Raw genomic sequence first — 19,328 nt, 5'->3', positions numbered from 1 at the left:
GGTTCCTTCCACTGAGCCATGCTGCTTCTCTAAGGGCCCGGGCTTGGGAGTCAGAGATCGTGGGTTCGAATCCCGGCTCCGCCGCTTGTCAGCTGGGGGACTTTGGGCAGGTCACTTCACTTCTCCAGGCATCAGGTCCCTCATCTGGAAAATGGGGACGAAGACTGTGAGCCCCAGGTGGGAAGACCTGATCACCTTGTATAATAATGTTGGTATTTGTTAAGCGCTTACTATGTGCAGAGCACCGTTCTAAGCGCTGGGGTAGATACAGGGTCATCAGGTTGTCCCACGTGGGGCTCACAGTCTTAATCCCCATTTTACAGATGAGGGAACTGAGGCCCAGAGAAGTGAAGGGACTTGCCCACAGTCAGACAGCTGACGAGTGGCAGAGTCGGGATTCCAAGAGGCCTTCCCAGACTGAGCTCCCCTTTTCCCTCTGCTCCCTCTATGACCCCCTTCACCTCTCCGCAGCTAAACCCTCTTCTCCCCCCTTTCCCTCTGCTCCTCCCCCTCTCCCGTCCCCTCCCCTCGGCACTGTACTCCTCCGCTCAACTGTATATATCTTCATTACCCTATTTATTTTGTTAATGAGATCTACATCACCCTGATTCTATTTATTTGCTATTGTTTTAATGAGGTGTTCTTCCCCTTGATTCTATTTATTGCCATTGTTCTTGTCTGTCCGTCTCCCCCGATTAGACTGTAAGGGCAGGGACTGTATCTGTTGCCGATTTGTCCATTCCAAGCGCTTAGTCCAGTGCTCTGCACCTAGTAAGCGCTCAATAAATACTGTTGAATGAATGATTCGAACCCATAACCTCTGACTCCCAAGCCCGTGCTCTTTCTACTGAGCCACGCTGCTTCTCTGTATCTCCCCCTCAGCGCTTAGAACAGTGCTTGGCACATAGTAAGGCCTTAACAACCGTTATTATTATTATTATCCCGGTGAGGGTGCCTGTCCCCCAGGGAGCGGCTAAGCGGGAGGGGCCTCGGGAGCCGACGCCGGCTGGGCCCGCAGCGCCTCGCCGGAGTCAGCAGGGGGCGCAGGTGGGCGGCGGCGAGCGCGCATGCGCGGCCCCGGCCCCGGGCGCGGGTGGCGGGAGTCGTCGCGGGCGGGGGCACTTCCGGTTGGGCCGGCGCTTCCGGTCTCGCGCCTGCACGCGGACGGTCGCGCGCCCGCCGCCGCCTCACCATGAAGCCGGTGAGTTCATGCTATTGTTTGAGCGCCTCCTGGGTGCAGAGCACTGCTCTAAGCGCTGGGGAGGGCCAATTGGGCGACCCCGGGCCGCTCCGCCGCCGCCTCGCGGGGCCTCGGCCTCCCTCTCACCGGAAAGGGCTCCGTGGAAAAGAGCCCGGGCTCAATAATAATAATAATGATGATGTGGGTATTTGTTAAGCGCTTAGTCTGCGCAGAGCGCTGTTCTGAGCGCTGGGGAGGTACAGAGGCATCAGGCTGTCCCCCGTGAGGCTCCCAGTCTTCATCCCCATTTTACAGATGAGGCAACTGAGGCACAGAGAAGTTAAGTAATAATAGTAATGTTAGTATTTGTTAAGCGCTTACTATGTGCAGAGCACTGTCCCAAGCGCTGGGGTAGACACAGGGGAATCAGGTTGTCCCACATGAGGCTCACAGTCTTAATCCCCATTTTACAGATGAGGTAACTGAGGCACAGAGAAGTTAAGTGAGTTGCCCACAGTCACACAGCTGACAGGTGGCCGGGCTGGGGAGGCAGAGGACGTGGGTTCGAATCCCGACTTTGCCATTTGTCTGCTGTGTGACTCTGGGCAAGTCACTTGACTTCTCTGTGTCTCAGTGACCTCATCTGGAAAATGGGGATGAAGACTGGGAGCCCCACGTGGGACAACCTGATCACCTGTATCCTTCCCAGCGCTTAGAACAGTGCTCTGCGCATAGTAAACGCTTAACAAATGCCATCATTATTATTATTTTCTTCTGCCACGCCCCCCCCCCCCCCGCTCCTTCCCCTCTTCACAGCGCTTGCGTCTATTTGTACACATTTCTTACTCTATTAATGCCGTGTCCATATCTATAATTCTGTTTATTTTGACGCAACTGATGCCCGCTTGTTGTGTTTTGTCGTCTGTCTATCCCCCTTCTAGACCGTGAACCCGTCGTGGGGCAGGGATTGTCTCTATCTGCTGCCCAGTTGGACTTTCCAAAGCGCTTAGCACAGTGCTCTGCACCCAGTAAGCGCTCAGTAAATAGGACTGAATGAAGGAATGGGACCCAGAGAGTTTGGGTAGGGGGGCGATTTTTCAGCGCCCGGGCGTTGATGCTTTACTTGTATTTTGCCTTTGGCGGTATTCGTCATGAATAATGATGTTATCCGCTGTCTACCCCAGCGTTTAGAACAGTGCGTGGCACATAGTAAGTGCTTAACAAATGCCATTATTATTGTTATTACTAAACACTTACTATGTGCCAAGCACTGTTCTAAACACTGGGTAGATGCAAGAGATATAAGAGAAATGACTTTGGACAAGTCACTTCACTTCTCAGTGCCTCAGTTCCCTCATCTGTAAAATGGGGATGGAGACTGGGAGTCCCATGTGGGACAACTTGATCATCTTGTATCTCCCCCAGTGCTTAGAACAGTGCTTGGCACGTAGTAAGGGCTTAACAAATGCCATCATTATTATTGTTGTTACATGCTTACTATGTGCCAAGCACTGTTCTAAGCACCGGATAGATGCAAGAGATACAAGAGAAGTGACTTTGGGCAATTTACTTCACTTCTCTGGGCCTCAGTGACCTCATCTGTAAAATAGGGATGAAGACTGTCAGCCCCACGTGGGACAACCCGATGACCTTGTATCCCTCCCCCCCCCCGCCAGCACTTAGAACAGTGCACATAGTAAGCGCTTCACAAATACCATCATTATTATTGTTACAAGGTCATCAGGCTGTCCCACGTGGGGCTTACAGTCTTAATCCCCATTTTACAGATGAGGTGACTGAGGCCCGGAAAAGTGAAGTGACTTGTCCAAAGTCACACCGCTGACAAGTGGCAGGGCCGGGATTAGAACCCATGACCTCTGACTCCCAAGCCCAGGCTCTTTCCACTGAGCCACGCTGCTTCTCTGCTGTTCAGCGCCTACTATGTGCCAGGCACAGTACTAAGCGCTGGGGTAGAGAGATTCATTCGTTCAGTCGTATTTATTGAGCGTTTACTGGGTGCAGAGCATGGTACTAAGCACTAGGAAAGTACAGTTCGGCCACAGATAGAGACAATCCTGACCTAACAACAGGCTCACAGTCTAGAAGGGGGAGATGGACAACAAAACAAAACAAGCAGACAGGCATCAATACCATTAAAAAGATAAATAGAACCATAGATAAATGCACATCCTTAATAAAGTAGAGTAATGAATGTGGAGAAATATATACAAATGCTGTGGGGAAGGGAGGAGGAGCAGAGGAAAAGGGAGGGCTCAGTCTGGGAAGGCCTCCTGGAGGAGGTGACCTCTCAATAGGGCATTGAAGAGGGGAGGAGAGTTAATGGGGTGGTAAATAAGCTGATCAGGTTGGACGCGCTTCTGGTCCCAAGTGGGCCTCATAATCTTAAAACCCATTTTACATTTGAGGGAACTGAGGCATGGAGAAGTCAGGGGACTTGGCCCAGGTCCCAGCGCAGAAGTGTGGTGGAGTCGGGGTTAGAACCCGGGGCCTTCCGACTCCCAGCCCCGTGCTCTTTCCGCTGTGCCTCGCCGCTTAGGATCTGGGTTCAGAGGCGCTCGGTATCTGGAACCGCCGGGGATCGGGGCCCCATCCGAAGTGTGGGTGGTTCACGTGTCCGATGTAAGAAAGTTATAATGTCTGAGGTTGAAATACGCTTGATGGGCTCCAGGTTTTCCAACCCCGTTTTAAAGCAAGAAAAGTATTTCTTCGAAGGAGCTCCGTCAGTGACAATTATTTCCACTTGATTTCCAGAGAAAAAATACCAAGCGGGCTCCAAGCTTTCGGAAGCTGCTGAAGACCAGTAAGGTTAAACTTGACAACAAGTTGAAAAACAAACAATATAAACAGCAGAGCACCGCCAAGAGGTACCGCAAAGAGCAGAGGAAACTGAGACAAGCCGTCAAAGATGCCATCTCCAAGAATCCCGTACCCGAAGAAAGCTTAAAGAAAAAGCAGTCAGGTAATGAGATTTTAATAATCTGATAATCTCCCCCCTGCCTTCAAAGGCCTGTTGAAGGCACATCTCCTCACTGCTTTGCTGATTCCTCCTTTCTTCTTCTCCCACTCCTTTCGGGGTCGCCCTGACTGCTCAATAAATGCGACTGAATGAGAGGGTCAGGCCTAGGTGTTTCTGCCATCCAGTTCAGGTTACCTGCCTTCTCAAGCAATGGCATACTCAATAACAGAGGGAGGGAGGGAGGAACAAGAATGACAGCTTTAAAAAATCATTTTAGCTATGTTTGTTAAGCACTTAGAGTACATCATCCTGTACTAAACTGGGGAAGATTGAAGGTGATCAGGTAGGACACAGTCCCATGGCCTCACAGTCATTCATTCAATAGTATTTATTGAGCGCTTATGTGCAGAGCACTGTACTAAGTGCTTGGAATGAACAAGTCGGCAACAGATAGAGACAGTCCCCTGCCGTTTGACAGGCTTACAGTCTAACTGGGGGAGACAGACAAGAACAATGGCAGTAAATAGAGTCAAGGGGAAGAACATCATAAAAACAATGGCAACTGAATAGGATCGAGGCGATGTACATTTCATTAACAAAATAAATAGGGTAATGAAAATATATACAGTTGAGCAGACGAGTACGGTGCTGAGGGGATGGGAAGGGAGAGGGGTAGGAGCAGAGGGAAATGGGGGGAAAAGAGGGTTAAGCTGCGGAGAGGTGAAGGGGGGCGGTAGAGGGAGTAGAGAGAGAAGGGGAGCTCAGTCTGGGAAGGCCTCTTGGAGGAGGTGAGTTTTAAGTAGGGTTTTGAAGAGGGGAAGAGAATTAGTTTGGCGGAGGTGAGGAGGGAGGGCATTCTAGGACCACGGGAGGACGTGGCCCAGGGGTCGACGGCGAAATAGGGGAGACCGGGGGGACAGTGAGGAGGTGGGCGGCAGAGGAGCGGAGCGTGCGGGTTTGGCGGTAGAAAGAGAGAAGGGAGGAGAAGTAGGAAGGGGCAAGGTGAAGTAGAGCCTTGAAGCCTAGAGTGAGGAGTTTTTGTTTGGAGCGGAGGTCGATAGGCAACCACTGGAGTTGTTTAAGAAGGGGAGTGACATGCCCAGATCGTTTCTGCAGGAAGATGAGCCGGGCAGCGGAGTGAAGAACAGACTGGAGTGGGGCGAGAGAGGAGGAAGGGAGATCAGAGAGAAGGCTGACACAGTAGTCTAGCCGGGATATAACGAGAGCCCGTAGCGGTAAGGTAGCCGTTTGGGTGGAGAGGAAAGGGCGGATCTTGGCGATATTGTAAAGGTGAAACCGGCAGGTCTTGGTAACGGATAGGATGTGTGGGGTGAACGAGAGAGACGAGTCAAGGATGACACCGAGATTGCGGGCCCGAGAGACGGGAAGGAGGGTCGTGCCATCCACGGTGATAGGGAAGTCTGAGAGAGGACCGGGCTTGGGAGGGAAGATGAGGAGCTCAGTCTTGCTCATGTTGAGTGTTAGGTGGCAGGCCGACATCCAGGTGGAGACATCCTGGAGGCGGGAGGAGATGCGAGCCTGAAGGGAGGGGGAGAGGACAGGGGCAGAGATGTAGATCTGCGTGTCATCTGCGTAGAGATGGTAGTCAAAGCCATGAGAGCGGATGAGTTCACCAAGCGAGTGAGTGTAAATGGAGAACAGAAGAGGGCCAAGAACTGACCCTTGAGGAACTCCAACAGTTAAAGGATAGGAGGGGGAGGAGGCGCCTGCGAAGGAGACCGAGAATGACCAGCCAGAGAGATAAGAGGAGAACCAGGAAAGGACGGAGTCCGTGAAGCCAAGCCAGTCTTAAGTCGGAGGGAAGGCAGGTATTGAGTCCTCATTTAACAGACGAGGCAACTGAAGATTGTAGAAGTTAAGTGATTTTTTTTGAGGTCGCGCAGGAGGCAAGAAGCAGAGTCAACTTTCTTTGGATCTGGTTAGGGGGCTTGCGGTTTCCCGTTCTAAAAGCAGTTAAGGGCAGATACACCAGGGAAGTGTTGAGATCGTTCCAGTAGAAAACAAATTGGCAATAATGAGAACACCAAGATATCCTTCCTGGGAGAATGTCCTCAGGCTCCTCGCCGGACCGTCCTGGGGCCAAAATGTGGCCGTCATCACATCATAAGAGTTAAGAGGGTTTCCTTCCTCGTGCCTTGCCTTAGAGAGGATGGAGGTACTATTCCCATGGACCCGGGAGTCGAGCACGTTGCTGCCGCTTAAATCGGCTATCGTTGGCATGGCGTTCTTGTCATCTGCTTTATAGTACTCTGAATCAGAAGGAAATTCAAGTCAGATTTCCAGGGTACCAAATGGAACTGACTTACCCAATGGGTAGAATTGAAACTGAGACAGCAAGGGGTGTGCCCATTCTGGATCTCAACAAGCAGCGATCATTCGGTGATATTTACCGAGCACTTACCGTGTGCAGAGCACTGTTCTAAGCACTTGGGAGAACGCAGTACAACAGAATTAGCAGGCATGCTCCCTGCCCACGATGAGTTTACGGTCTAGAGGGGGAGACAGACATTAATATGAAAAATAAAGTGATTTCTAATAAATAAAGGTGCCAGCTTAGATGCTGCGGGTCGAGGTTGTGGATATCAGATGTCCAGAGGTCATCTGGACCTCTCACTGGGCCCACCTCCTCGCCGTCCCTCGGTCTCGCCTATCCCGCCGTCGACCCCTGGGTCACGTCCTCCCGCGGTCCTGGAACGCCCTCCTCCTCACCTCCGCCAAAACTGATTCTCTTTCCCTCTTCAAAACCTTACTTAAAAATCACCTCCTCCAAGAGGCCTTCCCAGACTGAGCTCCTCTTCCCCTCTACTCCCTCTGCCATCCCCCCTTTACCTCTCCGCAGCTAAAGCCTCATTTTCCCCTTTTCCCTCTGCTCCTCCACCTCTCCCTTCCATCCCACAGCACTGTACCGTCCGCTCAACTGTATATATTTTCGTTACCCTATTTATTTTGTTAATGAATTGTACATCGCCTTGATTCTATTTAGTTGCCATTGTTTTTACGAGATGTTCTTCCCCTTGACGCTGTTTACTGCCATTGTTCTTGTCTGTCCGTCTCCCCCGATTAGACTGTAAGCCCGTCAAACGGCAGGGACTGTCTCTATCTGTTGCCGACTTGTTCATCCAAGCGCTTAGTACAGTGCTCTGCACATAGTAAGCGCTCAATAAATACTATTGAATGAATGAATGAAAGAGGTCGCAGATCAAAGCGCGTAAACCACACGGGAGAGCGAGCCAGGGAAAAGAGGGTTTAATCAGAGAAGGCCTCTTGGAGGAGATTTGACCTTAATAGTGCTCTGAAGGTGGAGAGAGTGGTGGTCTGGCGTATTTGGAGGGGGAGGGAGTTCCAGGCAAGCAGGAGGATGTGGGCAAGGGGTCGTTGGCAAGATAGATGAGATTGGGGCCCAGTGAGTAAGCCGGCACCAGAGAAGCAGAATGTGCTGGCTGAGCTGCAGATAAGGTAACTGAGGCACAGGAAAGTGAAGCGACTTGCCCAGGGTCACACGGCAGGTAAGTGGCAGAGCCGGGATTAGATCCCAGGTCCTTCTGATTCCCAGGCTCTATCCCCTAGGCCATGCTGCTTCCCAGCTGATTGTTTTAATGCCAAGGGAAGGGAGTTGCTGTTTTTGATGCAGAGGTGGATGGGCAGGCAGTGGAGGTTGGGAGACGTGGACTGAACGTTTCTGTTGACCAGCGACCGTGCAGCCCGAGTGAATTATGGATTGGAGCGAGAAGAGGCAGGAGCAGGGAGGTCCTCGAGGAGGTGGGTGCGGGTTTCAAGGTAGGGTAGGGTAAGTGCCTGGATCAGCATGGTGACAGTTTGGATGAAGAGAAAAGGGCAATTTTTCCAGTCATGAAGGTTGAACCGACAGGGTTTGGTGACGTCGAATATGCGGGTGGAACAGTCAGTCAATGAAGTGATGCTTTGTGCAACGTACGATACTAAGCACTTGGGAAAGTACAGTCCAAAAGAGTTGGGAGTTATGATCCTTACACACTGGGGGCTTACGATCATTGATTCTTCCAGGTCTTTATGGGGAAAGAGAGAGAAATTTCTCAATGCTTTTAAAAAAAAAAAGCAGTGGGGTCAATAGTCCTGCGGTTCTGTATTGTGTGGTGTAGTGATGATATAAATCGATCAGTGTTTATTATGTGCTTACTGTGTGCAGAGCACTCTACTCTGTGTGGGAGGGTAGAGTCCAACAGAGTTTGTAGACACGTTCCCTGCCCACAGTGAGCTCACAGTATAGATGGAGAGGGGGCATTAAGGATGCATCAGTAAATTAAGGGATATGTACGTAAGTGCTGTGGGGGTGAATAGGTAACACAGAGGGGACAGAGGAAATGAGATTTAGGTGGCTTTGACAATGGGAAAAGTGGTTGTTGGATGTGAAGAGGGAGAGTTTTCAAGGCAAGAGGCCGGAGCTGGGCAATTGAAGTACAGCGAGTAGGTCGTCAGTAGAGGAGCAGAGGGTACAGGCTTGGTTGTAGGAGTTGGGTTGAAGCAGCGTGGCTTAGTGGAAAGAGCCCGGGCTTGAGAGTCAAAGGATGTGGGTTCTAATCCCAGCTCCACCATTTGTCTGCTCTGTGACCTTGGGCAATTTGTCACCTCTCCGTGCCTCAGTTCTCTCATCTGTAAAATGGGGATTAAGACTGTGAGCCCCATGTGGGACAACCTGATGACCTTGTATCTACCCCAGCGCTTAGAACGGTGCTTGGCACATAGTAAGTGCTTAACAAATCCACCGTCATTATTAGTAGTAGTAGGAAGTCAGAAAGGTAAGATAGGAATAGGGCAAGGTGCTTTATAGCCAATTGTAGGAGTTTCTGTTCGACACAAAGGTGGAAGGTCTTGAGGATTGGGGAAACACAGAGTGAGAGGATTTGTTGAAAACAATTGGAAAAGCAGAGTGAAGTATGGACTAAAGTGGGGCGAGACGGGAGGTAGAGAGGTCAACAAGGAGGCCGAGTGCAGTAATTAAGGCGGAATAGGATAGATGCTTGGATTAAGATGGAAGGAGTTTGGATGGAGAGGAGAGGGCGGATTTTTCCGATATTGTGAAGGTTGAACCAAAAGGATTGGGTGACAGGTTGAAGACGTGGGGTGGATGAGAGAGCCAACCCCAAGGTTGTGGCATTGGGTTTTGGACATGTGAAATTTGAGGTGCTGATGGGACATCCAATAGAGGTCCCCAAGGCAAAATGGAAATATGAGACTGCAGAGGAGAAAGATCAGGGCTGGAGCTGTTGAGATGGGAATCATCTGCATAGAGGTGGAGGTCGAAGCTGTGAGGGCAAATGAATTTTTCAAGGGAGGGTGTAGATGGAGAATAGAAGGGGGACCCCGGACCGAGCCTTGAGGAACTCCCACAGTTAGAAGGTGGGACCCCGTGAGAGAGATTGAGAATGAGCAGCCAGAGAGGTCAGAGGAGAATTTGGAGAGGACGGTGTCACTGAAGCCAAGGTTGGATGTTTCCGAGAGAAGGGGGTTGTCGCCTTAGTAAACAGAGCGGGGCCCTTTCACGACTCAGTAGTGCAGGGTTTGAAGAAATTGCCAGGTGAGGAAGCGAGACTCCTTGACATTCATCAATCAGTGGTATTTTTTGAGTTCTTACTAAGTGCAGAACACTACATAGTTGGTAGAAACCTTCACTGCCCACAAGGTTACGTGAAGAAACAGGGTTTTTCTGCTGCCTGCTACTGAAGGTTTATTTCTCCGTGGATAAAGGTGCTGCCTCTGGCCTTCCCATTCATGGGGGAATCAGGGAGTTGAAACTGAGTCGGGAGAGGAGAATGGGGCAGATCCACAGAAGTGTCCTGGGAGCCAAAGAGCTGCAAGCTTCTCTTTTGGCCTCTCCCCGGGCCCCCGCGCTTTCTGCTGGCTGTAGTCTTGCAAAAAATTTAAACATCTGGCCCAGACCAAGGACACCCTCAGCGGGATCAGTCAAGCTCTGAGCTAGACTAGAAGAGAGAGGCCTGTTGTCTCACTGCCGGCTGAGGAACACCACCCGTTAGCAAGCATACCATATTTCCACAGATTGGGGTCTGGGGTGAAGCCTGGGTTCACTTGTTCTGCACTACACTGTACCTCGTGAACCTTGGCCTGCCTGGACCCACGGGATTGAGCCGTATGGATGACGCCTGGCCTGTGCAGAGCTCTACTGGTAACTCTTAGTAACTGGGGCTTTGAGAAGGAGTGAAGAGTCTGTGTTGAGCGGGCCCCATTTCGGGAATAATTATTCTCCATATCTGCCCCAGCACGGACAATCGAGAATGAAGAAGATAATGAAGCTCTTCCGTTGGATATGTTGGATGAAGATGACATGCAGCTGTTGGACGATTTGGCTCAGAGAACGTCCTTTCTGACGAGAGATCTTTCTTCACCGTGAGTCTACCCTTAGCTTATTGCAAGCCAAAATGTATTTTTGAGTTTTAATTCTCAGTGCCGTGCCGTAGTAAAAAACAGGGAAGCTCGGAGGGGTTTCGTGGTAATCAGAATAATTTACCGGGGGCTGGCCGAATGCAGAGCTTGGAACTAAGCCCTTGAGAGTATGTAGAGGTAGAAGACGCCGTACCCGCAAGGGGTTGACAGTCTAACTAGGAAGACATGCAGATATTTTTAGATAGAAGAGAATGGGACAGTATGCGGATGAGTCAGGGTTTAAAGGTAGCGTCTCTTAGTCGATAATATAAGGAAGTGCCAATCAGTGGTACTTACTGAGTTTATAGACGTGACTCCGGCCTATAAGGAACTTAGAGATGAAAGGGGGAGGAAGACATTAAAAAAATTACAGATTGGGGAAATGGCAGAATTAGAAGGATACTTATGTGGGTACTGAGGGGCTGCGGCTGGGCTATCAGAGGACTTAGAAGGTACAGACCTAAGTGCATAGATGATGCAAAAGGGAGGGTGAATGGGTTGATGAAAAGAAAAGTTATTCAGGGAAGGCTTCTTGGAGGAGATATGATATTTGTAAGACTTTGAAGGTGGGGAACGTGGTGGTCTGCCATAAAGGATGCAGGGAAGGGGGGAATGTTCCCGGCCAGAGGGAGGATGTGAGCCAGGATTGGTGGTGAGTGTGACCGGACGGAACCGGTCATGGGTTCAAATCCCTGCTCGGCCATTTGTCAGCTGTGTGACTTTGGGCAAGTCACTTTACTTCTCGGTGCCTCAGTTCCCTCATCTGTAAAATGGGGATGAAGACTGTGAGCCCCTCGTGGGACAACCTGATTCCCCAGTGTCTACCCCAGCGCTTAAAACAGTGCTTGGCACATAGTAAGCGCTTAACAAATACCAACATTATTATTATTAACTATCGTGAGCTCACAGATTGGAGGAAATGGGTACGTAAACTCAAGGGTTATGGGTTTATTAAGCAGGTAGCACAAAGAACCGGCTATAACTCAGGAGCAAAGCTATTCCTAGGCTAATAAGCAATAGATATTCTGGTCAACGTGGTACCCCACTTCTAGCCGCTGGTAAAACTGGGAAGGAGACACGTCCACTTCCCCTTCTTCCCTCCTGGGCCCATTCCGGCCAGACCAGAGCTTGTACCAAGATGGCAGGGGCAGTCGGGCTCCCTTTCAGGTAACCCCAAACGGGCTACCGCTCAAACCACAAGTGCCTGGGTGAACCTGGGCACCCGCCATCTCAAGGGCAAAACGCTATCCTTGGCTTCTGGGGGTGACACCACCTCAAATACACTTCCTTTCAAGTAACCCCAAACGGGGTCCCTCTCAAAACACCCCAAACGGGCTTCCTCCAAAGTTCCTAGAACACCCACTCCTCCTAGCTCCAGCAGCGAGCTTCCGTTGGCCTTATTTGGGGTTTAAAAGGATTGTGCGACAAGACCCATTGCGGTTTTCTTATTCCGGGTCTAATTGTTCGGCCTTATTGATCACCCAGCACCTCCGGGGTCGGTAGCCCTGGGAGGTAAGGGAAAGGTTAATGCTTCTCGGCACTCCCTGCCCGTTAGCCTGGCCAGGGTGTGACCGCTTACTGAGGCACGAGAATAAGGTAAAGTGAGTGAGTTGGCCGTAGAGGAGCAGAGGATGTGGACTAGGTTGTAGTAGGAAATCAACAAAGTATGGTAGGAGGGCGTAAGCTGATTGCTTAAAAACTGATGGCAAGGAATTTCTGAATGATCCAGATGTGGGTGGGCAAGCCCTGGAAGTTCAGAGAAGCAACACGGCATAGTGGATAGAGCACGGGCATGGGAGTCAAGGTCATGAGTCCTGATTCTGGCTCCGCCACTTGTGTACTATGTGACCTTGGGCAAGTCACTTGGCTTCTCTGTGCCTTAGTTCCCTCATCTGGAAAGTGGGGATTCAGACCACGAGCCTTATGTAGGACATGTCACTCCCCTCCTCAGAAATCTCCAGTGGTTGCTTATCAAGCTTCGCATGAAGCAAAAACTCCTCACTCTTGGCTTCAAAGCTCTTCATTACCTGGCCCTCTCCTACCTCACCTCCCTTCTCTCCTTCTACAGCTCAGCCCGCACACTCCGCTTCTCTGCCGCGTACCTCCTCACTGGGCCTCGTTCATACCTGGCCCACGTCCTCCCTCTGGCCTGGAATGCCCTCCCTCCTCACATCTGCCAAACTAACTCTCTTTCCCTCTTCAAAGCCTTACTGAGAGCTCACCTCCTCCAGGAGATCTTCCCAGACTGAGCCCTCCCTTTCCCTCTGCTCCTCCCCAATCCCCCTACTCTCTCCCTCTGCTCTACCACTTACCTGTCCCACAGCACTTGTGCATATTTATACATATTTATTACTCTATTTTATTAATGATATGCATTTTATCTGTGGTTCTATTTATTTTGATGCTATTGATGCCTGTCTACCTGTTTTGTTGTCTCTCTCCCCTTCTAGACTGTGAGCCCATTGTTGGGCAGGGATTGTCTCTATCCGTTGCCGAATTGTACTTTCCAAGAGCTTGGTACAGTGCTCTGCACACAGCGCCTCATAATACGATTGAATGAATGAATGACAAGGGCCTCTGTCCAACCCGATTTGCTTGTATCCACCCCAGCGCTTAGTTTCTGGCACATTGTAAGTGCCTAAATGCTGTTATTATTATTATTATTATTATTATTATTATTATTAAGGAATAGGAGATGTGGACTGGATTTCCTGTAGAAAAATGATCTGGGCAGCAGAGCGAAGTATGGATGGAGTGGTCAGGAGGCAGGAGGGTGAGCGAGGAGGGTTTTGCAGTTGTCAAGATGTAGTAGCATTTTGGACGCTGGGAAGGTAGAACCACCAGGATTTGGCGACAGACTGAATATGTGGGTTGACTGAGAGAGGTGAATTGCGGAAAAGGAAAGAGGTCAGTCCTAGAGAGGTGGATTTGGTCTGCAAAGAGGTGCTAGTTTAATGGTGGCGATTAAAGCGTCTGCATAGAGATGGTAATCGAGGGATTCTCCAAGGAAGTAGGTGTAGATAAAGACTAGAAGGGGACCCCGAGCTGAGCCCTGACAGACCCCCACAGTAAGGAGCTGGGAGGCAGAGGGAGGATCCATCGAAAGATATGGAAGCAGTGGCCAGAGAGAAAGGAGTGTCAGTGAAGCCACGGTTAGATTTTGGTTTTGTTTTGTTTTATTGTTAGTCTCCCCCCCCGCTAGACTGTGAGCCCGTCGTCTCTGTTGGTTGTTCAATAAAGCGCTCAAAACGATGGAATGAATAATGTTTCCAGAAGGGTGGGGTAGGCCACAGCGTCAAAGGCAGCCTAGAAGTCTGGGAAGATTAAGATGGAGTGGTGGATTTGGGAAGAGGAGGTCATGGGTGACTTTTAGAGAAGGGAGTTTCAGTGGAGTGGAGGGGGCGGAAGCTGGATTTTAGGAGGGGTCGAGGAGAGAATTGGCGGAGAGGAGTTTGAGGCAATGGGAGAAACAACTCACCTGAGAGGTTTGGGAAACGGTCGTAGAAAGAGATGGGGTGATAACTGGGGAGTGCAGTGGATGGGGGTACATGGGCAAGCTTTAAAGCAGTGGGAAATATATATCATAGCCCCATAGCACTTAAATACATGTCTGTAATTTCGTTTTATGCCTGTCTCTAGACTGTAATCTCCTGGGGAAGGTGTCTACCAACTCCGTTGTATTGTACTCCCTGCCTAGACTTTATCCTCCTGGGGAAGATGTCTACCGACTCTGTTGTACTCTCCCAAGCGCTTAGTACAGGGTTCTGCACACACAAGTGCTCAGTAAGTTCCATTTACTGAGAAATTAAGGAAAACGGAAGAGAAATGCTAGCCAGGAAGATTGGGTGAATTTGCCCTGCTAACTTGTTTTATGCATGAATGCCAGCTCTCCTAAGAAAGGAAAAACATGCATTAGGGTCACATATCAGGTTTCGTTGCACAGCTTATGCTGTCCGTAGACATCCACTCCTCTTTATATTAACGCTTTAGCTTCCTTTTGACATTTCATTTTGATGAAAGTGAACGGTTTGTGTTAAACTGTACAGCGAGCCTGTTCGTTCCAAGAAGCGGAAGAATGAGAATGTCATCGACAAATATGAGAAAATGCCAAGACGCCTGGCAGCTGAGCCAGAAAAAGATCTGATCCACTTGCTTCCTATTAAAGACAAGAATAGAATTATTCCACAGACCAGGGAGAGACCAGGTAAATCAGCAGCTGAACAATTATATAAATGCTTTTAATCTCCTACCGATGCGACAGAGTTCTTAACACATCTGTTTTGGTTTTTTTAGCAGTTATCGTTGAAGAAGATGTTGAGCAGCAAGAAGTCCAGATTGAAGAAGGTGATGAGGCAGTTTCTCACATTTAACACAGATAATTTGGAAGGAAATGACAGAGACTCAAATGGGGCACTTGATTCCCTTTCTGATAAGAAGGGCTCTCGTTTTAAACCGACACGTCGATGCATATAAAAGTTCTGGGTGTCTTTAGAAGAGAAGTAACTTAGTTGATTTGATTTTAGCGGTTACTGCCGATCTCAGACCTATGCTGACCACAGAAGAATTGTTGACTGAGAGACGTGAGAAGCTGCGAGAGAAGAAAGTTCACATTGCAGCCCTGGCATCTGCCATCCTATCGGATCCAGAAAACAACGTAGGTAGCACTGGGATTTTCCAGACAAGATAATAAACTAGAGATGCCCTTTGGTGATGCAAATTAAAAGAAAGATCAATCTACTTGGCCCAAATCAAGGACCCTGGTTTCTAAATATGCAAAAGCTGACAGAAAAAGCAATCAAGGGGATTAATTCCATACAGAATGATCTCAATTTGACTCTGAAAAAGGAGCCATTTTTTAAAAGGAAAGCGAGACGTAGTAAAAACTTGACTAATTTGGGTGAATCCAGCTTTTCAAGTAGAAAGTCTGATTAATTCTATACAGAGTGATCTCAATTTGACTCTGAAAAAGAAACGATCCATTTTTTAAACTTTTAGCGAGACATAGTAAAAACTTTACAAATTTGGGTGAATCCCGCTTTTTCAAGTAGTAAGTCTGAATTGTAGAATTCTTTAAAACGCTGTTTTCTTACAGTGCCGTGGTTGGGTGTTTTCCCTGTCTATCTGAACTCAGATGCGGTTTCGTGTGTTCTGTTCGTGTCCCATCTTTCTTTTCCGCTCTTCAGCTCTGTCTAGCGACAGCGAAAAATGCTGAGTTATTTGATGGTGTTCTGTGACCTAAGTAGAGGATAAACACCCCTAGCCTCTGCATTTTCCCTCACTCATTCCCTCATTCAACGCCAACACCGTCACAGTTCTGTCACGCAGATCCTTTCTGTTCGACCTTCACCGACACTAGCTAAAAATCCGCCTTTCCATCCAACACTGCAACTAGGTTGATCCAACCAATTATTCATTCATTCAATAGTATTTATTGAGCGCTTACTATGTGCAGAGCACCGTACTAAGCGCTTGGAATGAACAAGTCGGCAACAGATAGAGACAGTCCCTCGCCGTTTTGACGGCTTACAGTCCTAAATCGGGGAGAGGACAGACAAAGAACAATGCAATAAATAGAGTCAAGGAAGAAACATCTTCGTAAAAACAATGGCAACTAATAGATCAAAGGCCAATGTTTACAATTCAATTAACAAAAATAATTAGATAAATGGACAATATATACAGTTGACGCGGACGAGTACAGTTGCTGAGGGGATGGGAAGGGGGGAGGGGGGGAGGCAGAGGGAAAGGGGGGAAAAGAGGTTTAGCCTGCGGAGAGGTGAAGAGGGGGTGGTAGAGGGAGTAGAGGGAGAAGAGCTCAGTCTGGGAAGGCCTCTTGGAGGAGGTGAGTTTTAAGTAGGGTTTTGAAGAGGGGAAGAGAATCAGTTTGGCGAGAATGAGGAGGGAGGGCATTCCAGGACTTGCGGGAGGACGTGGCACAGGGGGTCGACGGCGGGATAGGGCGAGACCGAGGGGACGGTGAGGAGGTGGGCAGCAGAGGAGCGGAGCGTGCGGGGTGGGTGGTAGAAGAGAAGGGAGGAGAGGTAGGAAGGGGCAAGGTTGATTAGACCCTTGAAGCCTAGAGTGAGGAGTTTTTGTTTGGAGCGGAGGTTGATAGGCAACCACTGGAGGTGTTTAAGAAGGGGAGTGACGTGCCCAGATCGTTTCTGCAGGAAGATGAGCCGGGCAGCGGAGTGAAGAATAGACTGGAGCGGGGCGAGAGAGGAGGAAGGGAGGTCAGAGAGAATCCTTTCCCACCTTGACTACTTGGTCAGCCTCCTTGCTTTATACCCTGCTACCTGTCTCTCCCTCTCGCAGCTCACATTTCACTCCATTGCCCAGCTCCGTTTTCTGCATCCAGCCTGTTTTTCCCCAAGAACCTCAGCGATTGCCCATCCACCTCCACATCAAGCAGAAACACCCTGCCATCAGCTTTAAAGCGCTGTCACCTCGCCCCCTCTTATCTTCCCTTGTTGATCCCTTCTACGATCCAGCACGCTAACTTTGCTCCTCTAAGGCCAACCTTTTCAGTGTACTCTGATCTCGTCTACCTTGCCGCCAACCCGTAGCCCACATTGTCCCTCTGGCTCCCTTCATATTTGACAGACACTCTCCCTTGCCTTCAGAACGGTATTAAAATCGCATCTCCAAGAGACCTTCCTGGACTAAACCCTCATTTCCTCTTTCTCTCCCTTCCACATCACCTATGAGCTTGGAATTGTACCATCCCCCCCCAACCCTACATAACTTATCTACGTATCTGTAATTTAATGAGTCTCCCCCTTTAGTCTCTAATCTCCCTGTGGTCAGTGAACGTGTCCATCAGATCTATTATCCTTTCCCAAGCATTTAGTGCAGTGAATTAGTAGTACGTTTCCCCCTCTGGGCTGGGAGCTCGTTGTGGGCAGGATTGTGTCCGTTTGGTGTTATAGTGTACTCTCCCAAGCGCTCAGTACAGTGTTTTGCACACAGGAAATGCTCACTAAGTACGACTGAATGAAAGTTATGTTGTTCTCTGCCAGGAGCTTAGTAGAATGGCCTGCACTCAGGAAGTACGACTGGATGATGTAGTGCTCTTTACAGAGTAAGGGCTCAATAAGTGGCTTGGCCTAGAGGAAAGAACCAGACCTGGAAGCCTGAGGGCCTGGGTTCTAATCCCGGCTCTTCCACTTGCCTTCTGAGTGACCATGACAAGTCAATGAACTCTCCGTGCCTCAGTTTTCTCGACCGCAAAACGGGGATTCAGTACCCGTTCTCTCACCTGCTTGGGCAATGACCCCCCATGTGGAGCAGGGACCCTATTTGGCCTGATTAACTTGTATCAACCCCCGTGCTTAGATATAGTAAGGGCTTAAAAAATACCATAAAAAGGTGGGTGATTGATTTTCTCATAAACTCCCTAATGCTTCTGAGTGTCTCTTGCTTGCAACTTAATTTAGCCTCCCAATTAACTACAATAGAGATGGAAACAATCCCTTCTGTAGATCAAAATGTGACCTTTTTTTTAAGCAGCAGTAAAGCCAAGAACCAAAGAGGAGAAGGATGTCCAGGGAAATCGGAATTAATAGTTTTTTTAAAAATAGTTTATTTCATGTGAAGTTACGAGCCTTAAAGTGCATTCTGGATCTGAGTTTCGTATGTCATCTAAGAAATAAAACCGGTAACTCAAATCCACAAAGTCTGTGTGACCTACTGTAGTGTTGAAAAGCCCGTTTTTATTTTCAATTAATTTGCCGCCTGCTGCATTTTACGGGACGGGCTTTTTTACTCTCCAAAATATGTGGCTAAGCAAGATCATAGAAGGGATTTCTAAGAGTCTCAAACTTTCTCACCAGATAGTCCTGCTTTTTGAGTGAAGAATGGTAAAATGGTCAGATAGATGGTAAAAATTTCCTTAAGTCAATTCTCTGACTCTACTTAGCCACTCATTTTATAAAGTCCAGAAGTGGGTGAAATAGGAAGTTAATCCTTCCTATTTTTGATCCTGGTTGGTTGGCACTCTGGGAAAGTACAGAATAAGGTTTATCAGATGGTTTATCACATTTCCATTAATTAGCCTCTGTTTCGTTCCATTGAGTTGCAGTTTGCATTTTCAATTTTTAGTATTTGCAGATTCGGGAATTCTGCTTGTAATTTCAGATTTGAGGGTCTGTCCGCGTTACCTTTGTTCCGAATTTCCGGCCGTGTCCTCTCTTCCACCTAATATATCTCTTTAACAGATTAAAAAATTGAAGGAGTTGCGGGCCTTGTTGACTGAACAGGATCCAAGCATAGCCGTGATTGTGCGGAAGTTGGTGATGCTCTCTCTGATGGAGATATTTAAAGACATTACTCCTTCGTACAAAATTCGAGCTCTCACTGAAGCAGAACGATCAGCCAAGGTAATGTTGCAGATCAGTTTATGTGTTTTAATACCGGACTAGAAGCTTTGAGGGCCTGTATCTCTTTGGGCTCTTTTAGCTCCTGAAGGAAATTCTTTTATTCCCAGGGAATTTCTTAGGCCCTGAAATAATAATATTAATAATGGTGGTATTTGTTAAGCGCAAAGCACCCTTCTAAGCGGTGGAGGGATACAAGGTGATCAGGTTGTCCCATGTGGGGCTCACAGTGTTCATCCCCATTTTCCAGATGAGATAACTGAGGCCCAGAGAAGTGAAGTGACTTGCCCAAAGTCACACAGCTGGCAAGTGGCAGAGCCAGGATTAGAACCCACGACCTCTGACTCCCAAGCCCGGG

The 19,328-nt window shown here is 48.9% G+C and overlaps 1 protein-coding gene across 1 annotated transcript in view; it reads left to right on the top strand.

The window, feature by feature from the left end:
* The first annotated feature begins 1,123 nt into the window (after positions 1-1,123).
* NOC3L (NOC3 like DNA replication regulator) overlaps positions 1,124-19,328 on the top strand; it is a 42,961-nt gene continuing 24,756 nt past the window's right edge. Inside the window, 7 exon segments of the mRNA XM_029073766.1 lie at positions 1,124-1,201; positions 3,953-4,160; positions 10,433-10,559; positions 14,642-14,799; positions 14,889-14,939; positions 15,119-15,249; positions 18,812-18,973. Of these exon segments, the coding sequence (XP_028929599.1) occupies positions 1,193-1,201; positions 3,953-4,160; positions 10,433-10,559; positions 14,642-14,799; positions 14,889-14,939; positions 15,119-15,249; positions 18,812-18,973 (846 nt within the window). The 5' untranslated portion in view covers positions 1,124-1,192.

Source organism: Ornithorhynchus anatinus, chromosome 10 (genome assembly GCF_004115215.2).
Source record: "Ornithorhynchus anatinus isolate Pmale09 chromosome 10, mOrnAna1.pri.v4, whole genome shotgun sequence".
In the NCBI taxonomy this organism is placed as follows: domain Eukaryota; kingdom Metazoa; phylum Chordata; class Mammalia; order Monotremata; family Ornithorhynchidae; genus Ornithorhynchus; species Ornithorhynchus anatinus.
The sequence above is the reverse complement of the archived record's forward strand: the minus strand, read 5'-3'. Positions and strand labels throughout refer to the sequence as shown.